We start from the raw sequence: 15042 nt of genomic DNA on the forward strand, positions 1-15042 counted from the left end.
TGCAAATCAGGATATTGGTCATCCAATAAATGCATCAGTATTTTAGAAAAAAGGAAAAGGCATTTTCTTTTAAAATTTAAGTGGATCACATTGTATATTCCTTTAAAATTAAATCATTAATTTCTGCACTATAAAAATAAGGTGAACTGCAAATGATCTTTTAAAACTTATACTACACTCCAGAGAGAGAAATGGAAATGAGTTTGGAGAAAATAAATGTGACTATAGATCTGACTCAATTTCAGAAGTCATGATAGAATCTTATTTAATAGTTTTTTGAGTCTGGTTTTTTAAAAATATTATTTGATATTAGATAATGTTGCCATGTATATAAATATGCCCGTACAGTGTAAAACAGAATATCATAGCAAAGGCCAACCATAAGTGAAAATAATTTTTTAACTATTTTGTTTGAATTATAGAGTTGCCTAAATTGCTGTCTTGGTTGATTCTAAACTGAAAATGAATCAAGGTATTTGGCTTTTCTTTTCAAAATGTGCTGCATTAAGGCAACTGAACAAACTTTAAAATTAGACTTTCATAAGTCATACCTGTGCCTAATCTGGGGGAATACACTTTAATTTTCCAGCTAGCTATCCCAAGTATTTTGTCAGGACATAACAAATGGATGGTACTAAAAAATAACAACAATAACAAACAAACAAAACCTTTGATAAAATTATGAGTTAATCATTCTTTTCATATAATTCAAAAATTATATTGTAATTCAATGCAATTGAAATGTTAGGTTCAAACTTATGAAGAATCTTTTTTTTTTTATTTTTATATTCCAGGGTCTCTGATTTATAGTTCTGTCTTTATTCACTTACCACCAAACATAGGATGACTCTCACTGTGAAGAAGTCTACAGGAAGTCAATTTAGAACTGGAACCATTTTGCATATTTGGTAGAGAAGGAAATGACAACCCACTACAGTTTTCTTGCTTGGAGAATTCCATGGACAGAAGAGCCTGGTGGGCTACAGTCCACGGGGTCACAAACAGTCAGACATGACTGAGTGACTAACACCTGCATATTTGGAAACAAGACTACTATTCTAGGGAATTGAACACTAGGAAATACGTTTCTTCAGGGTGGTTAATGTAAAACACAAAAAATTTTGATTTCATTGTTTTTAAATTGCATTTTCCATATACATTCTATCCTAATGCCACTAAACAGTAGATTAATTTGAATTTACCTTAATCAACATTCGTATGTTTATGTCTGTATGTGTGTATGTGTGTGGACTCAGTCATGTCTGACTTCTTGCAACACCATGGATTATAGCCTGCCAGGCTCCTCTGTCCATGCGATTTTCTAAGCAAAAATACTGGAGAGGGTTGCCATTTCCTTCTCCAGGGTATCTTCCTGACCCAGGGATTGAACCCTCATCTCCTGCATTGGCAGGCAGATTCTTTATCACTGAGCTTTACTATCATACATTTAGTGTAAAAAAAAAAAAAAAAATTGGGTGATCCATTTTATTCTGACCAGAAAAAATCATTAAATAAACTAGGCCTATATACAGGTTAACAGATTTTGATATCATTTTCCATTAAATTCTTGAAGTTGCAAAATAAATGTGGCTGTACTTTTAAAAATACTTATAAAAGGTATACATGAACACATGTATACCTGTGGCAGATTCATTTTGATATTTGGCAAAACTAATACAATTATGTAAAGTTTAAAAATAAAATAAAATTAAAAAAAAAAAAGAAAAAAAATACTTATAAAAGTACATACAATATAGATTCCCTTAAACCTCCAGCAAGACCTTCACTAATGAATTAAGAGCCTCTTCAAAGAGAAACAAAAATCTTTTTATCTGCACTACTTTTATTAAGAAAATATTATGAATTATTTGCAATTTGGAGAGGCTTTTTTATAGTTGTGTTTCCCCCAATGTGTTCAGTTGCTAAGCCGTGTCTTACTTTTTTGCGACTCCATCAACTGCAGCATGCCAGGCTTCCCTGTCCCAGAGTTTGCTCAAATTCATGTCCATTGAGGAGGGGATACTATTTAATAGTCTCTTCTGTCACCCCGTTCTCCTCCTGTTCTCAATTTTTCCCAGCATCAGGGTCTTTTCCAATGAGTCAGCTCTTTGCATCAGGTGGCCAAAGTACTGGAGCTTCAGCTTCAGCATCAGTCCTTCTAGTGAATATTCAGGGTCGATTTTCTTTAAGATTGGGGCTTCCCTGGTGGCTCAGAGGTTAAAGCGTCTGCCTGCAAAGGGACTGACTGGTTTGATCTTGCTGTTCAAGGGACTCGCAGGAGTCTTTTCCAGCACTACAAACTGTGCCTGTACCCCTGATGTCACAGCAGAGGAGCTAGTTCTAGACTGAAGAAAACCATTCTTACTATGCTCTGGTCCAAGGTTAATGAATACATTAGAACCACTCATTTTCTGCCCCATGTTTCAGATTCAGAAAACAGCTTTCATTTTTTTACTTAATTTATTTATACATGCAAAGAAACCCTGGAATTATTTATTGAAAGACTTATTCTTATTTCTCGGTTAGTTTAATTGCACATTATTCTACATATGAGATTCAAACTATTTGTATAAAGTACAAAGGCATTTTGGTCAAAAGAATGGTTTCTTTATCAAAAGTACACAATATACAGTTCAAAATTAAAGACAAAATATATAAAATTATTTTAACCATAAAAGAAATGAAATTGCCTGACAAGATGCATTTCATTTTGTTTAGATATATTTCTTTCAGTTAACAAAAGGACACTGCATGAAATACATTTAAAATCAAGGCTAATCTCCCTTTCCCCATAATTTTCTTGAAATGCTAGGACCCGTGTTGCTTAAAATCTTCTCTCAACATGATGCAGCTTTTATCCTGACTATTCATAATTTTCTTGTGAATTAACTGAACACCACTTATCTGAGTCCAGATGGTGGAAGAGGAAGAAGGAAAGAAAGAAATTTCATTTTCAATATTTTGGTACATAATTTAACAGTCTACTGAACTATTTTTAACTTCAGGATTCAGTGTTGTACCTGAAGAGTTCCAATATTTTTACTGGGTTTACTCTCAAGGCACTTCCTAGGTAAAGGGACAAACATATACCTTCTTTGACAAGATAACACACTTTGCTTCTCTTCAGAGTTCACCCAGCAGTAATCAGGTTGTGATCAAAGTTTATGAAACCGCTCTGTTAAAGAACAACTGGTGACTCTCAATTACCAAATCCAGTGAATTACCCAATCTTGACATGTCATTGGTGTTTTATATCATTGCCTCACTCTCGCTACTGACAGTTCTTTGATTCTGAGAAATCATTTCTCCTTGTTTTCTTCCTACCTCCTGGTCCACTGGTTCACTTCTTGTGCTGGGCTCTCTTTCCCACCCTTTTACATGGGAATGTCACTCAGGGACCTGCCTCATGGCATTCCTGGGCAAGCTCTTCCAGATTCAGAGTTTCAATTTTTAAAGCCAGAGCCAGAGCCCACCCCTTCCTACGATATTGAGACCTATGTATGTACCTTGTTGAATCTCTTGCTCTGCATGTCACCCAGAGATGTCATCTTATTTTCTTCATCCATCTCTGCTTGAGCAATCTGCACTTTCTTCTGGGTACCTTATTTAAATTACTGACACAACTATCAAGCTAATAGCCCAAGCCAGTAATGTGGGCATCATCGCCAACACAGTTCTCTCTTTTCCATCACCAACTCCTGTGAATTCTATCTCCTTAACAGTTCTTTACCATTACCACCATTATCTGCCACATGTTAGTACAGATCTTTAACCCAGCTAGGCTATTAAAATAGTCTCTCTGGCTTGAACTCTACCATGTCCCCAATTCCTGTTGATTTTCTTCCATCAGATTTACATCGGCATTTCTGAGAGACATTTCTCAAGATACCCAGGGGGGAAGCAGAATTTCTCCATGGCCAAAAAAATCTTGGGGGATATTTCATGCCATTATTCTCTTCTAAGGAAGACTCTGTAGATGTTAGCTAGTTAAAGAACTTTGTGGGTGTTTGTGACCATGAACGTCCTGCAGTTCCAGCTTTCTGCAGAACACTCCGTGCCTATGTGAAATTAGTGTCTGCTCTGATCTTAATCACCTTTTTCCTGGTTTTTATTGTGCATTTTCTATGGAAGCCTAGCGATTTCAATGACATTTATTCTGTCTTCTCTGAATCTAGTTTGTTTTCCCTATTCAATCTTGGGTTCTTTTATAATTTTTTTTTTCCCCTGGAAAATTCAATTATTGCTGGTCTGGAAACCCTGTTTAAAAATCTGAACTTTTCCTTGCCTCAGTAACTTAGTACTTTCTGGATGAGGACAGTACATAATCACTGTGTATGTGTGTGTATACATATTCAGATACAGATGTAGATACAGATATTTTGCTTCTATTCTTTTAATGCTTCCACGACTCTTAAATCTATCAGTGTTTTATGTCTTGACCAAAGTGAGACTTGGATTCTTGAATTCATGACTTATGCCTCACTTCATTGTTAGTCTACTCCTGATGCAGGTTGATTTCTAGAAATCACAAAAGGCTTTGCTGGCAGAGTAACTGGCTGCCTTAGTACTTACTATATTTCCCAGCTATTCAGATGAAGTGGTCCCGGGACCCTTGCTCCCTGTTGAGTCACTATATTATTCTCAATTCTCTACTTGTTCATCTTCTTTGTTAAAAGAGACAAAACCAAGAGCTTAGCATTAATTAATGTTTTGTGTACATTAAAATGAAAACTTTGCTGTAAAAGTTTTGCTTGAGAAGTCTGCCTCCTATTCATAGATCCCTTTAATTGCTCCCCTGACCTTCCAGTGAAAGGAAGTGGTGCTTGTTTTATCATGGAAGTCTTTTATAATTTTTATGGTTACAGATGTTGATTTTAGGCTATTTATGAGGATCAGATAAAGACATTGGTTCCCAGTTATGTTCCAAGTGTTTTCATACTATTGCTATATTTATTTCTAGAAACATGGCATTGGGATTATTAATATCATTTAAAGATGGAGAAACTGAGGCAGAAAGAGGAAATCTTTGTCTAAATGAAGGATATATTCCCTTGTACACAGTGAAAATAGCCCCATTAGATCAGGATATTAAGAGCATGATTTAAAGGTGTTTTTCAAAGGGTCAGAGGTAAAAGTGGGTAAAATCATGGTGTTAATTCCCACTCTGTGTGAAAGTGGGCAAGTTATTGATCATTCAGAACCTGCTTTGTAGGGTTTAAAATGAGGTAGCAGTTCTGTAACATAAAGTGCTCTCTCTCTCTACATATATATATATACACGTATATATACATATATATACCTACATATCTAACCTATATATAGAATGTTGCCAAACTCTGACTCATGTTAGTTTTACATAACTGTGAAGTGCTTTAGTGGATGTGAAGTACACCTATACTCTTGTCTGGGAGAATACTTAACCTTACATTTCATAGATACAAAAAAGAAATAATAACAGATTAAACAGTAAAGGAAGAGATTGCTCATTTTATTAAAGCACAAAGTTATTCAAGATTTGAAAAAGGAAAGAATGCTCACTGCCTTTCCTAAGAGGCTCAGAGTTGTCAAAAGTAGAGTGTAGAGAGGCAGAATGCAACATTAGTGTTGAACTTGGGGTGTTTAAATAAGATTCATGCCAATTTGTTGCCTAGCAATCAGGGTATTTATCCTTGCCTGGGGAGCAACAGGGCAACTGAGCACAGGGTGGATCAAAAAGGTTGCTTACTGCAATACAGCAGCCACTGTAAGGGGAACACGTGTTTCTACAAAATCCTACAAAAATGGCAATATGAATTCACTTCAGGGCTGGCTTACTCTGGTTGGAAAAATTCAGTCAATATTTTGCAAGTATGGTCCAATAACTACAGGCATCAGGGTTACAAAGCCACAGGGGGTTGTTAGGGCGAAGACTGAGGCAAGTGTTCTTTCCAGAGGGCAGCTATAGCAAAGCACACACGGCAGTCAGCATCGTGGTTAAGAGGCTAGGGGCCAGACAGCATGGGCTGGGATGCTGGGCCCGTCTATTCCCAGCTGTATAATGCTGGACACGTTCCTTAATTTTTCTATGAAAGTCTCCTTGTCATTAGAAGGTGATGATGATGATGAAACGTACGTTTGTAATTATTGCAAGAAAAGGCCTGAAAAGCATATCTGGCCCAAAGTAACTAGTCAATGACGATCAGCAGCTATTAGCTACTGAGGTCAAGACTTCTTGGCAGCCTACTTCTCTGGGGTTATTTCTCAGTCTTAACCCAGCTTTTTAGGGACCCCTTTCTTTTTATCTACTGTCCCCAGGCTCGACTATTCATATTCCTTTATCATCACGTGATGTTTGTCTTCTATCCCAAGGCATAAGTTTTCTCTTTATCTCCATCCTTAAAAACAAGTACAACTATGGGGATCTTCACAGGGTTTTCACTGCTAGTGATCTGGAAAAATTAGCAGGGAATAAAAGAGTTTCTTCCCAGGCTTCTTCCACTTTCTTCTACTTTAGATCCACAAGGGTGGGAAAAACATGGTAAGAAGATTCATTCACACTGTCAAGACAGATGCTCTGTCCTGAGATTTACAACAGAAAAGTTTAGGGTGATGAAGTCTCTAAAGTGACTACCTAATGACTGGAAGTATACAGTTGGATTTTAACTTTTGGAGACAATTTTAGGGAACAGACTCACACTGCTTCCAATTTTGGCAGTATTTTTAGATATACTCTAACTTTTTCAAAATATTTTTTATTAAAAAAATTTGTAACCACAACAATACAGAATCTATACATTGGGCATTCCAGTTAATGCAGTTAAATGTGTATAATTTTTATTGCCTACTTATTATTATAAAATGTAGATGTGCCAAAACATATTCAACCCCACTTATATCAGCTGATATTACAAATTGGGCTTCCCTGGTGGCTCAGTGGCAAAGAACCCTCCTGCCAATGCAGGAGACTCGGGCTCAGTCCCTGGGTTGAGAAGATCCTCTGGATAAGGAAATGGCAATCCACTCCAGTATTCTTGCCTGGGAAATCCCATGGACAGAGGAATCTTTCAGGTTACAGTCCATGGGGTTGAAAAGAGTTGGACATGACTGAACAACTGAGCATGCATGCATGCACACTGTACTCATGCTTGTAACTGTATTTTATATTCTAGTGTTCGTTTTTCTAAAATGTATGCTGCATATTTATACACATTTGAGTATCTCTAAATGCCACAGACATGTGAAAATTAGAAGCATTATGTGATAGTGTTTGTCTCCCTATATGCCTACTCTCATTTCTTCATTCACATATTATACATCATTTTTTTTTAAATTTGTATTTCTATGATTACAAGTGTAGCTTGGCAATTCTACATTCCTCTGGGCCAACTTAAAATTCCTGCTCTTTTTGAATTTCCTGCTCCTTTCTTTGTGCTCATATTTTCTTGGGTTATTTACCTTTTTCTTATTAATTTATAGAATTTTGTGTATTAGGAATGTCTGTGGGGGAGTGTGGGAAAAGATATATGAGTTGTGAATAAATTCTCTAACCATTTTCTTTGGCTTTATTGATGGCACCATTCATCATAAAAATTCAAGACTTTGTTAAATGCATGTATTTTTCATAACTTTTCATTTAAAAATGTCTTCCTATGTTTTTACAGCTTCTGCTTTTGAAATTAAGATATTAAAAATTCATCTGGAATTAATTTTTACATGTACTGTTAGATACAGCCTTAACTACTTTTGTCTAAAACAGATAGCCCAGTGGTATTTGTAGAACAGTCCACCCTTCACCAGGAATTTGAAGTGCCACATTTACCAGTTATCAAGTAACCATACGCATTTGGGTCTGTTTCAAATACTTGGTTGCTTTCACTGGCTTATTATTTTTTTTTTTTTTTAATTTCAGAAGGCAGAGAAAGATGGAGAATGTCTATTTTTAAGAGTTAACATTTCTCTAATACCAAAGAAATAAAAGAAAACTAGAGCCAGATTTCACTCATGAATATAAATGCGAAAATTTGAAAAAAATTAGCAATTCTAATGCAGCAAAGAATTAAGGTAGAAATACAACTTGAATAAGAAAGTTTAAACCAGAAACACAAGTATGTTTTCATAGGACAGTAACCTATTAATTCTATTGCAGCACTAAATTCAAGCAAAAAAAAGCTATTATGTCAATAGGCTGGATATGAATTTTGTAACACTGGGTATCCAGTCTTTATAAACACTGTGGAGACCAAGAAAGGTCCTTCTTAAACATGATTAAGACCAGAAAGACCTTTCTTAGACATTTCTTTTGTCTCTGAAACTATCATAAAACACCAAATCAAGAATAAGACAGGATGCCTGATTGGAATTATTATTCAATATTGTTTTAGAGATATTAGATAATAACACAAAAATTAAGGAAACAATATACTTATTAGAAAAAAAGAAATTTTAAATTTGAAAATCAGTAGCTTTTAAAAAATATCAGCAATAAATAGTAAGAAGTCTACTCACAATTTTGCAACAATAGTATAAAATATGTGGAAATAAATTGAACAACAAAGTTAAAGGTTTTTAAAGAAGGAAGTGCATTTAATACACTAGATAGGGTATTAAAAAAGCAGAGACATCACTTTGCTGACAAAGGTCCATATAATCAAAGCTATGATTTTTCCAGTAATCATGTATGGATGTGAGAGTTGGACTATAAAGAAGGCTGAGCACTGAAGAACTGATACTTTCTAACCGTGGTGTTGGAGAAGACTCTTGAGAGTCCCTTGGACAGCAAGGAGATTAAACCAATCAATCCTAAAGGAAATGAACCCTAAATATTCATTGGAAGGACTGGTGCTAAAGTTGAAGTTCCAATACTTTGGCCAACTGATGTGAAGAGTCGACTCACTGGAAAAGATCCTGATTCTCGGAAATATTGAGAGCAAGAAGAGAATGGAGCGACAGAGGATAAGATGGTTGGATGGCGTCACTGACTCAATGAACATGAGTTTGAAGAAACTCCGGAAGATAGAGAAGGACAGGGAAGCCTCGCGTGCTGCAGTCCATGGGGTCACAAAGAGTCAGACACGACTGAGCAACTGGGCCACAACAACAAAAAGTACAATAGTTTAGTAAAGAAAACATAAAAGACCTAGTTAAATATTCCCTGTTAGGAATTTGAACATCATAAATATTTCAAATCATACCTAAGTTAACACATGCTTACTACAGGACTTTTGTAGACTTGGTCTCAATGATTTTGATTTGCTTGTGCAGAAAATGATTTACCAGCTTATTTAAAAACAAAAAAAACAAAAAACAATGATGCCCTACGAGATACGGAAACTTCCTCTAAGGTAACTGTAAACAAAATACTCTGGTACTGATGTCATACTTTTATTAGTAAATGTGAAAACAGTATAATCAGATATCCTGATGTTTTCTGAATGACATTTTACTCATTTTTTCTCATCACCTTCTTAGAAGATGTTGTAATTTAATGTGAACTTTGAGAAAATAAATATGAAATGACAGAATTGGGGAGAAAAAGACAACTCTATGGCAAAGATGGTGTGGACTGAATGGTCCAACATAAAATATGTATGATTAGGAATAATCTGATTAATAAACTTCTACTCATACAAATATGCTTAAAAGCTGAGAAAGGGTTTTGCTATTTTATGTACCTTTATTAAATCCTAATTGGGATACACTGTTTTCTTAGGATTAAAGATTGCATTTAGATTCCACTACTTTCAGTGTGATCCGTGCTAGGCTAAATGTTACCACTGCATATTCTGTAAAGGAAGGACTGGCTACACTTATTCATTCAATCCCTGGTGGTGCAGATGGTAAAGAATCTGCCTGCAATGCTGGAGACCCAGGTTCGATCCCTGGGTTGGGAAGATCCCCTGGGGAAGGGAATGGCAACCCACTCCAGTATTCTTGCCTGGAGAATCCCATGAAAGAGGAGCCTGGTGGGCTACAGTCCATGGGGTTGCAAAGAGTCAGACAGGACTGAAAGGCAAAGGAGAAAAGGAAAGATAAACCCATTTGAATGCAGAGTTCCAAAGAATAGCAAAGAGAGATAAGAAAGCCTTCCTCAGTGATAAATGCAAAGAAATAGAGGAAAACAATAGAATGGGAAAGATAGAGATTTTTTTCAATAAAATAAGAGATACCAAGGGAACATTTCATGAAAATATGGGCACAATAAAGGAAAGAAATGTCATGGACCTAGTAGAAGCAGAAGATATTAAGAAGAGGTGGCAACAATACACCTAAGAATGATACAAAAAAGATCTTCATGACCTAGATAACCATGATAGTGTGATCACTCATCGAGAGCCAGACATCCTGGAATGTGAAGTCAAGTGGGCCTTAGGAAGCATCACTATGAACAAAGCTAGTGGACGTGATGGAATTTCAGTTGAGCTATTTCAAATCCTAAAAGATGATGCTGTGAAAGTGCTGTACTCAATATGCCAGCAAATTTGGAAAACTCAGCAGTGGCCACAGGATTGGAAAAGGTCAGTTTTCATTCCAATTCCAAAGAAAGGCAATGACAAAGAATGCTCAAACTACTACACAATTACACTCATCTCACATGCTAGCAAAGTAATGCTCAAAATTCTCCAAGTCAGGCTTCAATAGTAGGTGAATCATGAGCTTCCAGATGTTCAAGCTGGATTTAGAAAAGGCAGAGGAACCAGAGATCAAATTGCCAACATCCGCTGGATCATCAAAAAAGCAAGAGTTCCAGAAAAACATCTATTTCTGCTTTATTGACTATGCCAAAACCTTTGACTGTGTGGATCACAAAAAACTATAGAAACTTCTTAAAGAGATTGGAATACCAGAACACCTTACCTGCCTCCTGAGAAATCTGTATGCAGGTCAAGAAGCAACAGTTACAACTTGACATGGAACAACAGACTGGCTCCAAATTGGGAAAGGAGTAGGTCAAGGCTGCATATTATCACCCTGCTTATTTAACTTCTATGCAGAGTACATCATGAGAAATGCTGGGCTGGATGAAGCACAAGCTGGAATCAAGATTGCCAGGAGAAATATCAATAACCTCAGATATGCAAATGACACCACCCTTATGGCAGAAAATGAAGAAGAACTAAAGAGCCTCTTGATGAAACTGAAAGAGGAGAGTGAAAAGTTGGCTTAAAACTCAACATTCAGAAAAGATCATGGGATCCAGTCCCATCACTTCATGGCAAATAGATGGGGAAACAATAGGAACAGTGTCAGACTATTTTCTGGGGCTCCAAAATCACTGCAGATGGTGACTGCAGCCATGAAATTAAAAGACACTTGCTCCTTGGAAGAAATCTATGACCAACCTAGACAGCATATTAAAAAGCAGAGACATTACGTTGCGAACAAAGGTCCATCTCGTCAAAGCTATGGTTTTTCCAGTAGTCATGTATGGATGTGAGAGTTGGACTATAAAGAAAGCTGAGTGCCCAAGAATTGATGCTTTTGAACTGTGGTGCTGGACAAGACTCTTGAGAGTCCCTTGGACTGCAAGGAGATCCAATCAGTCCATCCTAAAGGAGATTAGTCCTGGATGTTCATTGGAAGGACTGATGTTGAAGCTGAAACTCCAATACTTTGGCCACCTGATGTGAAGAACTGGCTCATTTGAAAAGACCCTGATGCTGGGAAAGATTGAGGGCAGGAGGAGAAGGGGATGACAGAGGATGAGATGGTTGGATGGTACCACTGACTTGATGGACATGAGTTTATGTAAGCTCTGGGAGTTGGTGATGGACAGAGGAGCCTGGCATGCTGCAGTCCATGGGGTTGCAAAGAGTCAGATGTGACTCAGGGACTGAACTGAACTGAGCTACTAACACTTTCATTTTCACTTTCAAACAAATGAGAAACAGATGTTAAGTGTGTGTCCAATCCCTGCCCCAAAGTTGCCTGTAGTCGGGCTAGAATAAGCAGTTTTATACCAACTTGGAGAAGGAAATGGCAATCCACTCCAGTATTCTTGCCTGGAGAATTCTACGGACAGAGGAGACTGGCGAGCTACAGTCCATGGGGTTGCAGAGTCAAACACGACTGAGTGATTAACACACACACCAACAAAATGCAGATAGATGCTACACACCAACAGAATTTATCAGTCCTTTCCAAATGGTTTTGTGTGTGTGTGAGCTCAGTCATGTCTGACTCTTTGCGACTGTGGATTATAGCCCACCAGGCTCCTCTGTCCATGGAATTCTTCAGGCAAGAATACTGGAGTGGTCTCTCATTTCTTTCTCCAGGAGATTCTCCAGCCCAGGGATCAAAACTGTGTCTCTTGCGTCTCCTACAATGGCAGGCAGACTCTTTACCACTAAGCTACCAGTGAAGTCATTAACTATTTCCATAGTTAATACTTGAAAGAAATATCTCTTTTAAAAACTTTGTTATCCAAAATTCTCACATAATATGGCATTTCCTATAAGTCAACCCAAATAAGTAAAATAAAATTAAATCTTTTTGTTAGGAATACTCAATTATTTCTCAATGTGGGGATTTTAAATTAAGTAAAAACAAAATTTAAAAGTTCCAGAACTCAAATGGTCACCAGACAATGAAAAATGATTCACAGGAAATAAGTAATAAAGGTTGAAAGACATTAACTAACAACTGTAGTTGGAATTCTCTATTGAAAAAGAGAGGGAGACAGCAAAAATAATAAGTTGCATTAAGAACTACATAGGGGAAAACAAAACTTTTTAAAATAATGGATTGGAAGCATTGCATTTACCTCTTTCACCAGTAAATTTTCTGCTTTGTGCTCTGCATCTTCAGGTACTGTTGAATACAAGGTTCGGATGTCCCAAGATACTGTGGTGGTCTGAGAACAACAAGGAAAGGGAATTAAATCTTCCAACTTGAAAGCATTGTGTAGACCACTATACCCAAGACACAATAAGAAAGTGTATTAGATCTCAGTATTTGAGGATAAGAGAAGACAGAAACTTCCATAGTTCTTAGCAATTTACTCTCTACGAGGGAAGATTCATACCTCTTTTGATCACCACTAGTAGCATTACAGTTTCAAGCATGAAAGCATTAGTCAGTAGCACTCAGTTGTGTCAGACTCCTCGACCCCATGGACCGGATCCCACCAGTCTCTTCTGTCCATGGAATTCTCCAGGCAAGAACGCTGGAGTGGGTTACCATGCCCTTCTCCAGGGGATCTTCCCGACCCAGGAATAGAACCTGGGTCTCCTGCACTGCAGGTGGATTCTTTACTGTCTGAGCCACCAGGGAGCATTACAGTTGCTGCTGCTGCTGCTAAGTCACTTCAGTCGTGTCTGACTCTGTGCGACCCCATAGATGGCAGCCCACCAGGCTCCCCTGTCCCTGGGATTCTCCAGGCAAGAACACTGGAGTGGGTTGCCATTTCCTTCTCCAATGCATGAAAGTGAAAGTGAAGTCGCTCAGTCGTGTCCAACTCTTAGCGACCCCATGGATTGCAGCCTACCAGGCTCCTCCATCCATGGGATTTTCCAGGCAAGAGTACTGGACCGGGGTGCCATCGCCTTCTCCGAGCATTACAGTTAGTCCCTCCTTATTTGTGGTTTCAGTTACCTGTGGTTAACCAGGGTCCAAAAATATTAAATGGAAACTTCTAGTGTTCTGTTCTGAGACGTATGATGGTATCTCAAGCCACTCCCCTCTGCCTGCCCCCACTATCTTATCTCATTGATCTTCTCAGGGTTCCAGGATCCAGGATCACCTAAAGCAGATGACCCTCCTTCTGATTTATTGTCAGAAGGTCAATAAATAGTAGCCTAATACTATGTCACTACATCATTAACCTCACTTCATCTCATCACCTAGGCATTTTATCATATCGTCACTGGAAGAAGGCTGAGTACAGTATGAGAAGATATTGTGAGACAGAGACCACATTCACATATTTTTTATTATAATTGTTCTATTTTACTATTAGTTACTCTTGTTAATCTTTTACTGTGCCTAATTTATAAGTTAAACATCATCACAGGTATGCGTGTATAGGAAAAAATAGTATTTACAGAGTACCATCTACACTTTCAGGCATCCACTAGGCATCTTGGGATGTATTCCCAATATACAATGGAAGAGGATGATATTACAGATCACTGTTTTCTCTGTGGAGCTCACAATTTTAAGCTGTTTCCTTCCATGGAGAAAACAAAAATTTGGGCATCTGTATATTTTGACTATTTATATTGGTACCTTTGTTGCTGCTAATGATAAAATACATTTGAAATGAAAAAGAAAACCTATAAAATCAGCAATATGTCAATCCTACTTTGAATAATCTCCTGAATATTCACAGGGTAAATTTGATGCCTTTCAGAAGCTGCGTGTGTGTAGCCACAGATAGGGTGGGAGAGAAGAAAGGGTATTCAGTAAGTCTAGACCTTGAAGAAAATAAGTCATGGTTTTGGCGTCTTTATTTTCATAGAAATAAAACATCTTCAACTTTAAGCTAAACAAACCAATTTTTATTAAATGAATATACATCAACTAAAAGGATAAAGTATCTCTTCAAAGAAAACATTTAAAATGTAATGCATAGATTGTTTCTTCTGTATATTATCTTATGGGATGCCATGTAAGTTTGCAACCTCAGCCACCAGCTTCCTTTATTCTGTTCTCCTTGGTGATTACAGGGGTGCTGGGATGATGAGTCTGTTAGCATACATGGTACCAACAGTTGGGATCTTTTATTTTGTACACTGTCAAACCTACAAATCATATAGCACAATTTCCTGGTGGCTCAGATGGTAAAGAATCCGCCTGCAATGTAGAAGACATAACAGACTAAGGTTCAAGCCCTGGGTCAGGAAGATCCCCTGTAGAAGGGATGGCAACCCACTCCAGTATTATTGCCTGGCGAATCTCATGGACAGAGGAGTATGGCCAGCTACAGCGCATGGGGTTGCAAAGAGTAAAACATGACTGAGCTACTGACATTTTCACTTTCAGGATTCACGTGAGCTGTTCTAGATGAAGCGCAGACTGCAATGAAGGAGACATGGGTTCAGTCTCTGGGTTGGGAAGATCCCCTGG

General features: G+C 37.6%; 1 protein-coding gene across 11 annotated transcripts in view; it reads right to left on the reverse strand.

Annotated features, from left to right (window-relative positions):
* Positions 1-15042, reverse strand: part of DOCK10 (dedicator of cytokinesis 10) — a 305001-nt gene that overhangs the window by 148468 nt on the left and 141491 nt on the right. For all 11 annotated transcript variants that reach the window (XM_024976734.2, XM_059875928.1, XM_010802445.4 and 8 more), the window contains 1 exon segment: positions 12740-12829. In XM_024976734.2, the coding sequence (XP_024832502.1) occupies positions 12740-12829 (90 nt within the window).

The sequence above is a fragment of the Bos taurus genome, chromosome 2 (assembly GCF_002263795.3).
Source record: "Bos taurus isolate L1 Dominette 01449 registration number 42190680 breed Hereford chromosome 2, ARS-UCD2.0, whole genome shotgun sequence".
NCBI lineage: Eukaryota > Metazoa > Chordata > Mammalia > Artiodactyla > Bovidae > Bos > Bos taurus.